The 18360-nt window shown below is 44.2% G+C and overlaps 1 protein-coding gene across 4 annotated transcripts; it reads right to left on the reverse strand.

Annotated features, from left to right (window-relative positions):
- Nucleotides 1–1252: 1252 nt before the first annotated feature.
- Nucleotides 1253–18062, reverse strand: BPGM (bisphosphoglycerate mutase). Of its 4 annotated transcripts, none has more exons than XM_026070372.1 (5): nucleotides 17882–18056; nucleotides 17233–17305; nucleotides 16893–16974; nucleotides 13661–14316; nucleotides 1253–4588 (listed from the first exon to the last, which is right to left on the reverse strand). In XM_026070372.1, exons 4-5 carry the CDS (start codon nucleotides 14259–14261, stop codon nucleotides 4410–4412), a joined length of 780 nt encoding a protein of 259 aa, XP_025926157.1. In that variant the 5' UTR covers nucleotides 14262–14316; nucleotides 16893–16974; nucleotides 17233–17305; nucleotides 17882–18056; the 3' UTR covers nucleotides 1253–4409. The 4 variants fall into 4 exon arrangements, with proteins under 4 accessions (XP_025926157.1, XP_025926155.1, XP_025926156.1 ...); XM_026070370.1 differs by having other exon boundaries at nucleotides 17233–17346; XM_026070374.1 differs by lacking the exon at nucleotides 1253–4588 and adding an exon at nucleotides 10909–11752 and having other exon boundaries at nucleotides 17233–17346; nucleotides 17882–18062.
- Nucleotides 18063–18360: the final 298 nt, after the last annotated feature.

The raw sequence follows: 18360 nt of genomic DNA on the forward strand, positions 1-18360 counted from the left end.
CATATTTGCCCACCCCAGAACCTTTGGCCACCACAACAGAAGGAAGAGTGGGAGGTTTCCTTCTCTCCAAAATTTTTTGCAGTCTCCATTTGAATCCCTGCAATCTGTCCCTACCCTACCACAGCTCAGAGCTTTCCTGAGCAGCAAGAGTTGTCCTCATACCAGCTTTCTTTGCTACTCAGAGGAATTTAAGGCTGAGGAGAGGTTGCGGCTTGCACAGAAGACAAGCGAGACAATTGCCAAGTGTAACTAATGACCAAGCAGTCCATGACACCTCAGGCTGTGCAGACTCTGAGCTGATCATAGCAAAAGGTAAGTAGGATTCAGTCAAGCCAGTATTTAGATGGTCTTTTCCTGACACAGGAAATAGTGGACATGACTCAGGAAGAATCTGAGGTACCTGCACAACTAAGACAGAATTTAGCCAAGGCATAGCAAAGTATAAAAGGTGACTTGTGGCTGGAACCACTCCTTAGAACACCAATGCACCTTTCAGTTGGGTGGCAGCACTCCCACAGTCAACACCAAAATGTACGGTATCAGTGTACAAATGGCTATCAGACAGCTGCTCCATTCCTCACTCTCTCAACACATCATAACATCAGCTTTAACAAAAAAAAAGTCAGTTTCCTCAGTATGCTTTTGTTTTAAGCCACACATTTGTCTTCCTCATTTTCCACCTGAATGTTCTACCTTTTTCAGGCCTTTATACTGCCTCCCATCATCCCAGTATCCAAGATCTTCTATGTAAAGGTCAAGAGGAAGAACAGAGTCCCCAGCAGACTGGGGTCTACTACACTTATCATTGTAGTCAGATCTCTGCTTGACACCGGAGCTCTTTGTGGAATGAAGGGGTTGGCTTTGTCTCCTGAAGCTATGGTTTTAAACAGAACATCATATAATAATGCTTTGGGGGGGGGGGGGGAACGACACCAAGGACAGGCAACATTGAACTTTTGTTTAGTTCTAGTGTTCTGGAACTAAACATAGAACATTTAACATGTTGTTCCTATCCAAGTCCCCTCAGTTTCAAACAGGTATGTATTTCCTTCTAGTCCAACTTCTTTGTGTGTATAAGTGGGGCAGTGTGTTTGCTCTAACATTATTTTTATCCTCCAACTGGCTGCATGATATATGATCAAGGACAGCTTGATAGGAGCTCTGGGACCCTGAAGGTCAGTTTTATTTACCAATCAGTCCTGGAAAGGAAACAAAGGGGAAGGGAGCAGAAGGAAGACAGACCGAAGCCAAATGAAATTCTATTTTAGGTGAATTTATTGAACTGTAAAGAACCTGCCAGCTCCACCATATTCACAAAGTGTTTTCAAAAGGATTGCAGAACTATTATTGCTAATACAAGTTACAAATACATAAACAAATCAAATCAACTACAGTTGATGTCATGGATGTGAAGACATCGGTTAGCTTATAGGACTTTGAGGCATACTCACAACCACAGAGAAAAATGTTTTCCAACTGCTGATTTACAAAGCCACCTGCAAGCTTCTCATTTGTCCCCCTACTATAATGCAACTAAGCCTGAAGATCAGGTCCTTATGCCACTGCTGATGAAAGCTGGCTTCTATTCTCCAGTACAGATGCGTCTTTTATGAATCAAGAATTTAATTATAAGGCCGTTCAGAAGCCAACACTGCAAGGTGTTAAAGTAACACTATTAAAGAGCACAATGAATCCCTAACTGGTTTCAACTGATACTTGTGAGGTGGTACTGCTGCCAGATGCAGATACAAACTCCTGTACAAACTATTTTGTCATTGCTTTGGAGTCACAACCAAAGCAATCGAAGTTCAGCTTCCCAGGACACCATCACCACTCCTACCTCAAGGAAAAACTGCAGAAACAGTGCCACCTGAAAGTGTCACACTGCTGTTCTTTTCTTACTGTCTCTGCTCCTGCTGAAAGGCTGTTTTCAATCAGTTCCATCTATTCAGCTGCAGGAAGATGTATTAACAGTTCTTTACACCACTCACCCACCTTTCCATTTTTCCCTGAAGAGATCAGGCAACAAGGCCCTCTCCTCCCTTTCTGTCAGGGTGCATCTCCCAGTTCAGCTATGTTTGTTTCCAAATATTTTCCAGGTGCATCTTAAGTCCTCAGCAATGAGGTTGTCCTACACTACAATACCACAATGCCAAAGAAATATGAACACTGATAGTCAATGCCTGTAAGAGCTTATAAGCCAACACATCCCGATACATGCTGTTCCCACAGATGGCAGATAGCTTTGCCTTGTTGATGGATCTACAGTAATTTTTACTTAGTACTAAATTTCACGCATTATTCAATGATGGGGTGGGAAAGAAACTAATCACCTGAGTGACAGWGGTCCTCCTTATGGCATGGGCAGGTAAACATTTTCTAATCAGAAAACTAACTCTGAGGTATAGAATATCAACTAAGATTCAAAGTTACTCTATGCACAGAAAATAGAGGGAAAAAATAGAAAGCAATAAGCCAATCAGTGTCAAAGTTACAGTAGTTGGCAGGGGGATGCTGACAGTATTTCTTCAGAAATAAAAATCTGATTTACCCTTGCTTGTAAAATGCAAGGGGAACCTATCAGCTTTATGCTTTTAAAGAGAAACATATCTTTGTTCCTACTGCAGATGCTACAAAAACAAAACCCAAGAAAAGCCCAGGCATTGCTCATGCAAGAGAAACTACCAGCCAGCAAGAGTTTATGGAGTATGTGTTACCCTAATGTGAGCTGGCATCAGACCTGGAAAGGATCCCTCCACATAGCAGGGACACTGTTAGAAGCACAATGCACTGTCAAAACAAAAGGCATCCTGTTGCACTTTGAGAGCTACAGAGCTGCTCACTGCAAAAATGTAGCCACCCTGGGTTTAAAAAAAAACAAAAAAACAAAAAAACAAAAAAACACACATTATACCAAGGGAATTCTCATTAACTTCTCGTGGGATCTGTAGCTGGGCCATGCTGAGAACACATTCAGCTCCTAAATAACTGCATAAGCAAGTGCCAGCCACGTTTGTAACTGAGAATTCAAGATGCTCACATTTGGATACTGAGTCAGATTCTAAGTTTAAGTTACAATGGCTTTACATTTGCAAGCAAAATTAGAGCAAGTCTTCAAAAGTGGGAATTTCCTGATGTTTGTGCACATAAACAAAGAGGAAACCAAACCACCATACACACTACACCCAACCACAGTGTGTACTGTTCAAGTTTAGCGCCAAAGCAGCAAGCAAGACTGCCCTTGGAAGGAATCTAGTTATGATTGCGAGGAGAGCTTTTTAGCATGACACTTTCAGACAATATTCCTTCCTGCTAGTGTGATGGCTATATGAACTGCACCCAGTAACACCTTACAGGCATTACATATCTCTATTACTGCCCTCCAAAGAAACTGAAACAGAGAATGTCACAGTAGTATTACTGTGAAACAGATTTATCAAGAGCTCACTGCAGCTGAGGAATGATCGGGGGGGGGTCATATGTCCAGTTTTACTGAGGTCAACAGGAATGCTTCCAACAACTTTATTAAGAGATGATCAAGCCTGAAGTACATGTTATTTAAATGTTTAAAAGCTATTCAGGTCACTCATTAAAGACTAAGTGATAGTTTACACACTGAGCAGGAAACCTCTTTGTTCTTAGTTTGTGGACTAAAGTCCAAGTGAAATCCCATTATTGCAAGCCAGCAAAATGCAGTCATGCTAGGTTTTGCAAAGATGGTGGAGAAAAAGGGGTACCTTCTAGATACCTAGAATAGGAGCACAGTATAATAAAAAACAACTAGGGTAACTACAATAGCCTGAACATATCTGCAAAATTCTCTGGTGAACCATGAGCAGGCCTTGAAAGACTCAAAATAAAGTGGAGAGGAAAAGAGCTGTACAGCTGAAAGTATTCTGAAAGGCAGAAGACACTGTCAAGAACACAGACTGTCATGGCCAGTGACATACAAGAGTCACTGGAGTAACTCCTATCTGACGCCATGTTGTCAGTGAGAAAGTTTAGCGCCTGTAACACTAGGACTTAATTAGTCCAGCAAGCTGGTGTTGTGCAGTGCAAGCTTTTCCCCTCAACAGATCAGGACTGATTATTGGTAGAGGGCTTTAACATATCCCATTAATCCTTTCAGGCCTCCCTCAAGCCTAGATCTGGAACAGATTGCCCTGAAAGCTTCCATTACCTGAACTGCTCTCTTTTTTCCCCAATATCCATAATCTCACACTGAGATTCGAATTCCAGTTTTTGAAAGGCAGAGGGTTAATCTACCAACCAAGACTCAACAACTGTCCCTTCCACTTATTTAGTGCTTGAAATTGAGACTTCTGCACAGTGCAGCCTAACACTCACACATAAAGCATCACTTATTACCACACACTTCAGAGGGGAGGACTGTGTTGGTCAGTAGGATTTTACTTCTCAGCCGATTTAACTTTCCCTTGATCTTCCACTTTTTTGATGGCAGCTTGAATAGCTTCTTGATCACCCAGAAACTGATGAGGGCCCAGAGGGTGCAGATTCTCATCGAGTTCAAGAAGTATGGGCACGCCAGTGGGGAGAGTAACATTGATGATGTCCTCATCGGAGATGCCTGCCAAAGACAAAAGCCCACAGAGTTACACCTAGTGCAAGGCTTCCTCATTGCCCAGCCTTATTTCTGAGATTATCCAGTCTTCAAACTGACAAGGACCTGCTGACAGAGGCTGGAGCAACAGCAACTACTCTCAAGGGTCCATTCCTACCTGGACCACAGCTTTGGAAGAATGGTTTAGCAAAAGCTACAGGAGGAAATTCCCAGCAAGGTGAAGACTTTCTTCACTTTTTGGTCTACACATGTGAATTGAAGCAGGAAGACACTCTGCCCTAGAGAGTATATACTTCCTTTATTAAAATATTCAGGACAGTAAGCTCTCCTCCACATCTTCCCAACCTGTTCATGCTCATATAACCCAAAGCTCAAGGGGATTGGAGCCTACAGATGCCATTCCAACAGGAAACAACCTCTGCTAAGTAACCAATACAAACAGCCTCTCTGAGGACACAAGATATCAGGGTTAATCTTTTTCTTAAATTTTCTGTGCATCAGCTTTTCATACAAACTGCATCTTAAAAGCAGTATTTAAATTCTCCTAGTGTGAGCATCAGTGTCTGCCCACATTTGATTGCTCAGAAGCAAGTTTTAGTACATTACTATTCCCTATGTTACTATTCCCAGAATTACTAGATACAAGACTACTTATTTCTACTTTTAAATGGAAGGGGGGAGGGGGGGAAGAAAGGAAGGGAGGAAGAGTCTTCAGTTTCCACAACTTGGAGCAGTTTCCTGTATTTTTTCACTTCACCAAAATAAGATGTACCTGAGGATGAAAATTAACTATTTCATCTAGCTATATAATTAAGACATTCCAGGGATCTACTTTCAATGAAACGGCTGGTTACGTTTATATCCAAGCATCTAAGCAAGTTTCAAGACAGCCTCTGAGTAAAGTTTTCACAAAAGGCCTGAATAAACGCATTAAGAGGCAATGACTGCAAAGCCACTACTCCCCCAGAAGTTTGGGCAAGAGAAGGCTAATGTCATTGGGAACAGTTTCCCCCCCCTTTTGGGGAACATTGAAGTCCTATGACAGCCTGTTGTTTTAAAGCAGGACAACTTCAAGTAATCCAAGTTTAGAAAATAAACACAATCAAGCTTCTAAACAGATAAACTAGACCAAAGGGCAAGAGAAAAAACATCCTCTGGAGCAGCTGACAAAACAGATGGCTCTCTGAACACACAGGTGTAAGTTCAGAGATTTTCACATTCAGTAGAAGAGCAGAGACAACATATGAACAGCAAAAAAAAGCCCACACAACACAAATGCCTCTATACACACTGATCATGACTCATTATCAGGACTTAACTCTTTTAAAAAAAGAGGAGTACCAAAACCTTTAAGCTGACTCTCTGGTCTCAAACAGGTGAGAATCACTTTATTCCCCTGCCCTGAGACCACACAAGTATGCAATTTTTGCAGAGACCTATTCTTGCCTTGGTTTAAGCTAAGTATTTATTTTGAGATTAGCCCCAAATTTCAGAAGGGCACAGAGCTGGAGAAACAGACAATTTCTTGCAGGAGGCTTACACCCTGTCTTAAATTGAGCCACAGTCCATTTAACACCCTCCCCCCCACACACACACACCCTCTGCAAGTCTAAGCCATCCCTTTTTACAAGGGATACATAATTCAGCTGTTCTAGGTAGGAGGACTAGAGACCCACAGAGAAGCTTTCAAGCAGCACCTGAAATTTTAAAATCACACAGATGCCAAAAGGAAAAATACCAAGCCTGTCTACCAGACAAAGCACTGTGCTCAAGGACTTTGGTTTGCAAAAGTAACAGTCAAGCTGCCTGAACTCTCATTTGAAGGATTTTTAAAACATTTTAGATTTTATAACAATAATTTATACCTATGCCCCCATGCATCCACTGGGAATCTGGCCCTGGGAAGTCCTTTACCCACCTCTAAAATTGAATCCCCTGGACTAAAATATTTGGATTTGCACAAAGCAAATGAAAACATGCAGGAGAATTTAGGTAAACCACATAATGTGGTCAGCAGCCAGGATATATAAAGGAGTCCTCTAAAGATGGATTAAATAAAAGGAGCTTAAGTAGYTACATGATTCAGAAATGTGTTTTACCCTTTTTAAAGAACAGAGTGACCAAACCGATGTCAACTACAGTACTGATTTACAAGGCAAAAAGAGTGCAGCCTAGAATAGCCAACATGCTTGCTGCAACTTGCTTTTCCTCCTCAGGATTTTTTTGTGTAGAAGTGTTGCCTCACAATCAGAAGGCTGGAACTGCAGGTTGAAGACGGAAGAAAATCCTGAGGAGACACGTTAATGTACTGTTGCTTTATTTCAGCACTGTTACAGTATTTGCATAGGGAAATCCATTGTTCAGCAAGATGCTTATCAGGCTTGACACACAAGCTCTTCAGTTGCAAGCTAAACGCACAGAGAGCACTCCCCAGCAGTGCTAGAAGGGCACTAAAGAGAGCACACCTTCCACTCCGGCCATTGCAAGAGTGAGCAAAACCTGCTATCCAGTTACTTCACATTCTGTAACTATAGCCAAGTGACATTTACTTGCACTTCAGCACCTAAGCTGGCCTGTCCCACAACCTCATCCTGTCTCACAAGGGAAGAAGGGTAAAACCAGGGCAAGGACTCAACTTCTGAGTGCAAGGTGCAGTGGGAAATCAGAAGGACTGTTGCAGAAGCAACTCTTCCCTCCAAGGTAATATCAAAGCCTGGATCTCAGCACTGCTGAAGGGTACTGTGCTGCTGGAAGTAGTTTTTCCTCCAAGGAGGTTTAAAATTAAGGTCTCGCCTACTTATAGCCATGATATCCCACAGCACTTAGTGAGGCTCAAGATGTCTTCCTCAGGACCTCAGATAAAATGCTAACTGGGCAACTGCATTCTACCTAGTTAAAATTCTTCCCAAAAATCTCAGACAGAGATTTCCCATTCTATCTCATGAACGCTTGTTAAACATTGCTCCTCAACAGCAGCTGTATAGCAGGAAGGAATTAGGCACATAACCATTATAAGGATTTGTACAGCACTTTTATACAAAAAAAAACTTTCAAAGTCACATTCAGGATTCCTTCCCAACCTATGCTTCAATTAACTGAACTGGATGATCAAAACAATGCAAGCTGGTACTTCTTTATGGCATGGGGTTTTGTTTTGTTTTTATGGTTATGGTGTGATCTTTCATTGAAAGATGTTATTTAAGATTGACTTTGCAGATACATTGCATAAAGAACACCTCACATCTCCATGCAAGCTTAAGCATTCGCCTTTATCTGGTAGGCCATGAAGTGCTTTGAAACATTTACATTCTAGAAAGTCCTACAGATGCAAAACCCATTGCACTTGATTTTGACCATCTAAAGCCAACTTCTAAAAGTTGGTTAAGCTTCTCCCTCTCTTACCTGTTCTTACCAAGCTCTTTCCCTGCATCCTTATGGACAGGGCAACACCAAAACATAAAAAACCACAACAATTACTGAAACTAGCTACACTCCTCCTCCCTTGGATGTCAACTACATCTGAGGCCAGATGATTCATCTAACAAAACATAAGATCACATGCATAAATTCAGCCAGATGGGCTTGTTCTGTAATTGCTGCTTTGTAATAGAGATCCAAATCAGGTCCTTGCATCCTTCCTGCAAGCTTAGTGAAAACACTGAACTTTAGTTGAATATGCTAAAAACTCAAGGCCAGATTCTGCCCTCCTTAATGGGATCATAGCTGCAGGCAGGCTGGCAGGGGGGCTAGCTTCAATAGGATAGACAGAAGAGGGAATTGGGCACAGTATTGGAATCTAGCTATTAATCTTTACAGCATCTAATCTCACTGTGCTGATTTTAAGGAAAAAAGGGAGATCATAGGCTACCACCATGGCTGCAGCACATTATCTACATCTGTTCCACCCTTCTCTGCCTGCCAGATTTTCTCCCTTCTACATCATTATGTCAACAGCTTCTGATTGTTGCCCAAATTTGACAGTGCTCATTACTGAGGCCATCCTACTATGGGCTAATATAAGAAAACATTAAATCATGGTATCTATCCTACTCCCATGCAACAGGAAATCACAGCCCATCTTGAACTCCTCAGCTAGTCCAAGATTAAACAGTCTGAAAGACGCAAAGTCTGCTGCTATTGGCTTTAGGTGTTAACTATGGCATTAAGTGAAAAAGGTCCAGGACTGTCTGGAGCAGAGATCCACGCTGCATTACCACAGCCAGGAATTCAAGGCAACACTATGACAAATGAGGAGTTCTCTGAGCATGCAACCACAGGAGCCTACCAGCATACATCTTGCCCTTGGACTGAGCTTTGGCAGAAGCATTATTCAGAGTCTCTCCAGCATGGGGACAGATGTGCTTATTCTGTAACTGCCTCTCAGGTAGGGTACTATGACACACACTTACCTCTTTTTTAGCCTTCCTAGGAAGGGGGGGAAAAACATTAAGACTTTTTTCATGCAAGTATGCCTGAAATCAGTCTGCTCTAAAGTTATTGGAGGAGACTATACACATCACCTTCAGTGAAGTGTTGGGAGTAACCAACAGCTTGTCTCTGAAGCCTTACTATTTCAGCTCCAGAGCTGGGCCAGGCTGATCCAGCCCTTTGCACTACCTCCACAACCTGCCACCTTCTTTCCTGAGCTCAGTAATTCCACTAGCCAACCTGATGGATGGAAAGCTACCCACTTCTTGCTGTTTACTGCCAGTTTCAAGGTCAAGTAAGTTTGCAGAAGGTCCAACAAGCTTATGGAAAGCAAGCAACAGGAGCACAGAGTAGGAAGTGGAGGGGAGGGAAGGGGAATCAAGGGAGAGTGCAAAACCATCTCATTCCAGAAGCAGTGAGATGTTAGATCATGAAGCCAATTTCTGCAACTGTCCTCAGACAACACAATCACATAAGTGGTATTTCCTTAAGAAGGCCAGGCTGCAACCATCAGCAAAATAAACTCAACACACAGTTCCCACCAGGACTCATGATGTGTGGCTCCAGCATGTAAGCTATGGAGCACCATGACCAGTATCACACCCACAGTAAGGCAAACAAGTAAAACCCTCGAGAGCAACCCTTCTCCCTGCTCACCAGATGGTAAGAACAGTATCAGGCCCTCCCCAGTCTCCACCTTCTACCTGGGAGACCAGTTAAGGAGCTCTGGCCCAGCTCTGTGACCACAGCCAGTCAAGCCCAACAGGTGGCACATCTGCATCTTTTCCCTCAGAGACCAATTCCTCCATCCCCAGTTTTACTGGGCCTTGTCACCCAATTGTTCAGAAACTATCACTCCACACCCAGAAGAAAGCAATATTTCAAAAGAGGAAAGCATAAAATCAGGCCTCTGTGAAACCCAGGGGTCTCCGTCCTGAGGTATTTAATGCCAGTCCCCAGGAAGAACTAACTGGTCAGGGGGAAGGAAGAAACATGTTGGGCCAGATGGCAGCACAGGATTCCTTCTGCCACTCACATGGAAAAAACAGTGCACTAGACCTAGTGTCCAGTCACTCCTTCAACAGAAGGAGGACAAGCTAGGCACAGCTATTAGGCTAATAGTATCAGATAAAAGAGCAAACTGTTCCTCCTTTGAAGGATTTGAGATAATCACCTGTAAATAGACCCTAAGTGTTTAGGATGCTTATTTAGCAGATTTTAAAAACTGGTGTTTCCATAATCAGTTTCAGCATCCAGAGTGAAATTTATCTAACAAATCTGATATTTTTTTTTATGCCCTCCTCATTTCTTGAGGTCATTGCTCTTTCAGTGCAAAGATATACCATATCATAAAAGAAAAAACATGTCCCATGTGAAGACCCAACTTACATGCTACAGTCCATTCCAGTTGGTGTCACACAGAACAGAACAGTTGCTAAGTCATGACAAGAAGCATCCTGCAGCAAATAAAACTACTGCCATAAGAGGAAGAGAGTCTTACTTTCAAAGAGCCTTCCCATCCCTACCAACAGGGAATGAAAATTCTTGCTCTGTCATTTTTTAGTGGTGCCAATGATTCCTAGCATCATCATATGTATTCTTTGCATCATCTTCAGGTGATAAGTGCTCTTAAAGGACTGGACAAGCCCACTCACTAAACTTAAATTTGATGACAACATTGCATCTTACTTGCACTGAATGGACAGGATTGCACAAAGCAGTGGCCTGCACAAAAACGGTCATGCTTGTCTGTGGTGGTGTTCACTAAATTCATGGGTATTACCTACAAAAAGTCAGCCAGCCAAGCACCCCCACTGGAGGCCAACAGCTTGCAGCTTCAAGATCTTCAACAGCACACTGAGGAAGGGTTATTCCAATCCACAGGGACAGAAAAGCAAGCTCTCAGAGCAGCTGTTTCTGATCTCCAAGTGCATACACGAGTATGGCCAGGATTGTCTTAAACACTGTTTTCAGAAAAATTACTGGGGTATTGCTTTTTTTTTTTTTCTTCTTTTTAATGAAGTCATCTCTCATGAAAACTGTGACAGATCCTGCAGACATTTTCATACACCCTAGTGAGGTTCATCTGAGCACTGAAAAAACAAAAACGAAATCCAAACCTGCAATCAAAGCCTTGTTAACCTGACATTCTGCTGCTCTGATGATTCTTTTGTGTGCAAGTGGAAAGTAAGGCCATAACATTTCAAGCCCTTTGCCAATTAATCATAACAAGGAAAACATTCAGATTCAAAGAACTGCAAGCCTGTTTTCAAAAAACCACCTCTCTGAAATAGCAGCTTTAAGGGTAACCTGTGAAACCTTTCAGAAGAGGCATTCTTTGAACAAAGTTTCACCCTGGAATGTCTGTTTCTTCAGATCCATGTTAAATGAAAACATTTATCCTTACTGCCACTTAAAGTTTCCCAGCAATAGCCTCAAAGACTAAAAGTTATAACTATGACTAAGTTATCACAACAGTCATGTATGCTTGGATTTCTTAAGGCATCTGGAGCCCAGTTTTCTAAATGCCAAAAAAACCACAGCTCTAGCTAAGATAAACAGATAAAGGGGCTTAGAAACTTTACTCAGGTGCAGGGAACACTAAGCCTGTCGTGAAAAAAAACACACAAAATAAAGTCCACTCCACAGCAGATGCTAGAACTACAGCAGGCTGACAAACTTTAAGCATTGTTGAATCAGGTCCAACTCGGGCAAGGCTCCAGAGCAGCAGAGACTCACAACCTTTCAGGAGAGAAAGGGAGACACAGTCAGCAACACAGACAAAAAACCTCCTATATCCTGATAGATGTAAGTGGGAGTTCTGAGAAAAACGCAGGTTGCAGTATCAGGTCTTAAAGTTCTCTGGTCATGCAACCTTCCAGGTCAATTCTGCAGCAATCCAGATGATCTAACACTGCTTGGAGGCAAAAGAGCCATCACTTACCTGGCAACTACTCCTGTGTGGGAGCTGGGGCAGCTGATGGACAGCCCTTGGTCAACAGAACTAGACCCTCTGCCAGGCTCTGCCTCAGATTTCACTACACACATGTGCACTGGGAGGGACAAGGTCTAGTGTAGTACAGACATGGAATATAGCTCTATTCCACTTAAAAAAAAAAAACCTAACAGCTGTAGTGCAGGCAGCCCTTGAGGAGTTACCTAGCTAACAGACTGTCTCAAAGAAGAGCTTTGCAGCTTCTTTAACTTATGCTGTGGATGAAGTTATTCCAGCTTCAGCCTCAGCTATAATTAGTCCCAAATTGCACCAACACAAGAGGGAATCTGGCCATACTATCTTTAAAATAACCTTTACTAGTTGCTGATGCTGTCATCTCTAGCCTTGGCTTGTGCCAGCACGCAACGTGGCTCAGGGTTTCATGCAGAAACTCTGGTCAGCTTACAGTATACCACCCCCAGAGGGCTTTGTTAGCATGGCTTTCTATACTGATTCAGCACTTTTGGAGGGAGGGGAAGGTGTCGGGGCCCTTCCACACTTTTTTCCTTTAAGTTTTATCATTTCATATAGTTTGGATAAGCCACTGACCACATCAGGGTAACTGGCTTGAACCAGTCTTCCTCATGCACCTGAGCAGTGATCTGTAGCCCAGAATTCACTACCTTTGCAGTTCTGGAGGCCATAAGGTATACGCTTATGCCCTGGGCATTTGACTCCTGCTAGAGGATCAGCTGTCCTGACTGTTCCAGCATGCCCTGATGCAAAAGTGCAACAGCACACAGAGTTTTAGGGCTTAACAAAAACAACAAAAAAGGGGGGGAGGGAGCAAAATCCAGTCTGTGCATACTTGCAACTACACCTCTAGCAGACTGCACTCATGTATAGTCACTAACTCTACCCATGGATATAAGGAAATTAATACAGTTTGTCTTCCAGTTAAGGAAGGCTGAAACTAGAAGCCATGTCATTAATAAGGTGGTGGGGGCGGACTGACAATGACTTACAAGGTACACTTGCTTCCTTTTTAGATCCCAAATAAATTAACAACCCTATGCTGAGCTGCTACATTTAACTGTTCACCAATAGACACTTTCTATATTGCAAAATGACAGTGTACACGCATAAACTTTAGCCATTACCTGCTCTCTACAAAGACTCCCTGTCACAGCAGCTTTTGTAAGTAAAGAGTTATCAAGAATAAAGTCTCAAAAGAAATAATCCACCACAGTCAATTTCCTCCACAACTCCAAGACAAGCACTTTATTCTGCTGTTACAGCAATGCTTGTTTAATGAACAGATTATGACTTCAACCTTCCTGACAAAGCAGCTGAATAAATGAAAGGGGGGCGGGGAGGGGGAAGAGGGAGTCTGAGGCTGTCTATTGAGACAGACTCCAGAGTTTAAAACTGATTTAAAACAGGCAGTGAGGAATGAGGGGAAATAGTCTGGCTCTTCAAGAGAAGAACTACATTAACCCAGTTAACTATTCCTCACCTCTCTCATGCCAGAGTTTGATTCTTCTTTCAGTAGGTCAGCCTTTCACTTTCTCTTTGGAAACCACAGATGTTATATCGTCCAGACAGAAGTACTGTATGCTAGAGAGCAAACTGCACTTGCTACACTTAAGTTAGAAAGGTGTAAAGCTTCAAGCAGGTGAGTAAGGAGAACAGGGGAAAGCTAAGAGGACCCTTACCTTCCAGATGCTTGAGTAGTGCCCTGCTGCTGTTGCCATGGGCAGATATGAGGATCATTTTGCCACTTTTCAGTTCTGGCACTATCTTTTCATTCCAGTAAGGAAGAAGTCTATCAAGGACATCTCTTAAGCTTTCAGCCTTTGGGAGATTATCCTGAGAGACGTCACTGCATTTATACCTCCGATCATTGCATATCTCTTCATAGTATGGATGAGATTCAGTTATGGGAGGTGGGGTAACATCATAGCTTCTCCTCCATATTTTCACTTGCTCTTCTCCGTGATTCAGAGCCATTTCTGCTCTGTTGAGACCAATCAATGCACCGTAGTGACGTTCATTCAGTCGCCAGGAACTTTGAATGGGGACCCACTCTTGGCCCATCTCTTCCAGGACCAGCCATGCAGTCTGGATGGAACGGCTCAGTACAGAGGTAAATACAAGGTCAAACTCAAAACCCAGTGCTTTAAGGTGTTTGCCACAGTTCTGAGCTTCCTTTATCCCATCAGTACTCAACTTCTGGTCCACCCAGCTGCAGAAGCGATTCTCCTTGTTCCAGGCTCCTTCTCCATGTCTTAAGAGAACAAGCTTGTACTTTGCCATTTTGGTTGCAGCTTGACACAGATGAAGATTGGTCTGGCATCTAGTAACGATGCATCTGAAGAAAGACATGAAACAGCTACATCTACTACATCCCATATAAAATGTATTACAAGTAGTAGTATGGCAGCAGAGAGCACACAATTATCAGGATCAATACAATAAGAGAAACAGGTGTTTACTGAGTAAGTTTTCACCATTGAGGTCTCCTGACTTCCCATTCTCATGTGAGAGGGAAAAGCCCTGTCTACAGATTTCGCTCAAGTCCTTAAACAGGGACTAAGTCAACATCAGTGGCTCCCAACCAGCAAAGCAGACCTCACTGGTGGCTCAAAGCCTCATTAGAGGTGAGATATGGAGCCCAAGCTTGCAACATCTGCCAGACCTACACTGGCTGCATGGGAATGCAGACACACAGACAGCAGCAGTGATCCTGAGCCACAGCAATAAGAGAGAAGGACCACGGAATTCAAACTTTATTAGTTCTCAAAAGAGATTTCACCATCTCTACATGCTCTGCATAACTTGTTTCCTCACATTCCCCCCACCCTACCCTGCTAATTACACCAATCTCTCCACTTCATTTTTCCCCCAGGGTGCCACCACCTCCTCCTCCACTAGATACCTCTCCCTTCCCCCACCACTCCTCCAAATTCTACTGCCACATCACAACTACTAGTTGTGTGTTGCATCCTAGAGTAAGTCCCTTTTTCATACAGTCCTGAAGTGATCTTATGGAGTATTCCATTTTCTTCCTGCCTTTCAAGTATATTTTCTCTCTCTGTGTCTATGAATTAGAGTGCCAGATTCTGACACGCAAGGATTAATGGTTTTGGTTTTTGCTGTAGGCACAAACAGCCTATTTTCTGTCCTTATTAAATAATGGACAACTGCACATTCCAAAGATCAAATAGAACTGCATTTTCTCTGCTCCTGTTGTCGAAGCAACAGAAGCCTCTGATTTTTCTTTAGGGGAAGTTTGGACCATGTCCTCCCACCCAAGTTTTTCCAGTGTGGCCAAAAATATTTCAGCTGTTTGTGCAAGGCCTGAAAAGTCCATCTAACAGAGCACTATGACTCTCTTGAGAGCCACCTGATCACTCTGAACTGAGATGTCAGAGCAGACAGGGATGGCCTGAGCAGGAAAGAAGCTGCAACACTGCCCTGCACTGGGGGTGTTGCTGTATACTCAAAGGACCATTAGCAGGCAACACCATTCAACCTCAGCTTAGCATAGCAGCCTTCTTGATGCATGACCAGACCATCAGGTAACCCTTCCTTCCTCATATGGCCCCAAAATCATGGGCACCAGGAGGCTGAAGAAGCTGAGGTCCAGTTTCTGCACATCCAGCTTCGGACTGGATTTCCAGAAGAGATGAGATGATGGGAGCTCCCATAAATACAAATCATTTGGAGATGGTTGGAATCACACTCCAAGTCTCCAGGTGTCTCAAATCAAGAGCTTGAAAATCCTGGCCCACTCTGACCTTTAGTTACATCAGCAGTATGGATAAGGCTCATGCATTCTGGTTTTAGGAAGCACCAAGGACAATGTCAGCATTCATTTTTACCAAACAAGCTTTTAACAGCTATATACAGAAGCTCAATTTGTTAACAGTCTCAGCAGTTTGATGTTGTTTGATTGAACAGCAACTTAATTTTCCTTTACTCCCACGGAAGAAAGTCTACATCACACAAGGATGCGATGCAGCACCTCCTCAACTTCTTCTAATTACTGGTACAGCTTAGATTTACAAAGCCTTTAAGGACTGCCAGATTTTACAGAATATCAGCAGATATTGTCTGACATACAGCAGACAATTAGTAAATAGAAGGGATGGTAGCAAGTCTTCTGTGATCTCATAAAAAAAAAAAAACTAAATTGTGTAGGACAGGGAGGATTTTGGACAAGAAATCCCTATATGCTCTACTTCTTCCATTCATGATAATCAGCTACATGTTACAGAAAGACCTCAACTCTGTTAGGACTCAAGTTCGCGTTCCTACCAGTCACATCAGATAGAGAACTAAACTGCACCCTTTAAGATCCCAGTCTTATAACAAAGGAATATTAGATGGCTTTCAGCCTAATGCCAAAACTACTCTCCCCCCCTCCCTGCCTCATGTTCCATGGATACCATTAAAAATTGCATAGTCTGTTCACAGCATGAACTGCTACACAAGACTCATAACACCATAAAAAGCTCCATCTCTTCAGATACTTCATTGTTCAGACTAATAGACTGTATTATCCACAAGAACAGATCAAGTGATTTACAAGGCCAAATTAAAAAAAACCCTCCCCCAAGAAAAAACAAAAAAACAAACAAAAAAAACCCCACAAACACACAATACAGAAGATGCACCTGTTTGCACCCATTCTCAGTTGGGTACTTTCAGCCCAAAACAATAAATAGCTAAAGGAATACACCAGAAAAGACTTATACAAAGAACTAAATTCATCTGGGGTCCATAAACTTCAGTTCAGTTATATATAGGATTAGGCAGAATCATCATTTTCGAACAAATTCTTAGAAGAGACTAGCAGTGATAGGGTTCTTTAAATATCAGTCCACTTATGGAAGAATTTAGCTAGAAAGTCTCAGGGAAACACATAGAAATAATCCTACTCACCTTTCCTAAGGCAAGTGAACAACCTACACAAATCCCAGCATAGACTCAAGAGGTGGTCTACACAGAGGCCACTATAAGTTACCTGCAGGAAGAGAATAAACACTGAGTGCTCTCACAGAAAGAAGCCGCAAATGCAAATGGTTATGTCAGCCATCATTTGCTCTCAGGACCGAAAGAAAAAGATAGCGCACAACCCCTGTACAAGCTGGGAAAGCTACCAATTTCCTCCTCCCAAAAGGATGCAAAAGTACAGCCCCTGTATTTCCAACAAGGGAAAGTTTCTTGTCTCCCAGATGCCCCAGGACATCATTTGCTTCCCAAAACTTTAGACTGCAGTTACCTTGGTTCTAATGCAGAGAAGTCTCCCTGAAGCCTCCAGGACTTCATGAAGGCTACAGATCCAGCCAGCACACCTGGACTCAGTGTAAGACAGAAACACTGGAGAGCCCTGGCTCTGCACAGCAGAAGACAGCTAGCTGTTCACAATAACCTCTCGCACTGGCAGAGTTTTTAGCACAGCACTGCTTTAAGGCCTAACTTCAAAAGACGGTGATCCCCCCCACACACACTCCAACCAGGTCAAATACACCTGCCCAGCCCTTTTAAAACAGTCCCCGCGTGGTGCATCTGTGTCTCTTAGCCTTCCTTAAGGAGGCAGAGAGTTATCAAGCAGCCGGGCAGCACCGCGGTGCTCCACCGCGGCCGGAGGGGCTCTTCCTCACCACCACTGACACACACACACAAGATATCTCACACGCGGTCCCTTCCCAGGGAGCCCCTTCCCCCCCCCCCCGAGGCTCCGGCTCCCCCCTGTCCCTTTAAGGGCGCCTCTTGCCCGGCATCTCCCGGCCGTCCCCTCAGGGAGCTCCCCGCCCGCCTCCCCCCCGCCTCACGGACGGCCCAGCACGACCGTTAACCGCCTCCCGCCTCCCCGCGGCGATCATCCCTCCATCTCACGAAATCACCAGATTAAGTCAAAGCCGCCTTACCCGGAGGACGGCGGCACACTGCGGCCAGCGAGCGAGCGAGCAGCTACAGCTCCGCTCCGCAGCCCGAGAGCCTGGAGCCGCCAAAGCAGGCGCCCCCTCCCCGCGAGCCCACCGCCGCTGCCCCTCGGCCGCCCGGGACGCGCTGCGCTGCCCAGGGGCGGGCCCGTCGCCTGGCCTGATGAGCCCTCCGCGTCCCCGCGCCCGTGACGCTGTGGCAGGAAGGGAGGGTCGCTGATTGGTTGGCCCAGCAAACGAGCACGGCCCCGAGCCAATGAGACCGCGCCTGTGGGCGGTGCGGCGAGGGGGCGGCCGTTGGCTGATGCGCGCGGCGGGAGCGGGGAGCGGAGCGGGGCGGGGGTTGCCCTGCTCTGGGCGGTCGGGCCGGGCCCTCTCGCCGCCCCCGCGCCCCGCACTGCTCTGTAGGCGGCTCTCCCCACAGGCTGAAAGCACTTGTGGGGCGTTAGAAGTGAACGCGGGGG

This window comes from Apteryx rowi, unplaced genomic scaffold (assembly GCF_003343035.1).
Source record: "Apteryx rowi isolate R43461 unplaced genomic scaffold, aptRow1 scaffold_31, whole genome shotgun sequence".
In the NCBI taxonomy this organism is placed as follows: domain Eukaryota; kingdom Metazoa; phylum Chordata; class Aves; order Apterygiformes; family Apterygidae; genus Apteryx; species Apteryx rowi.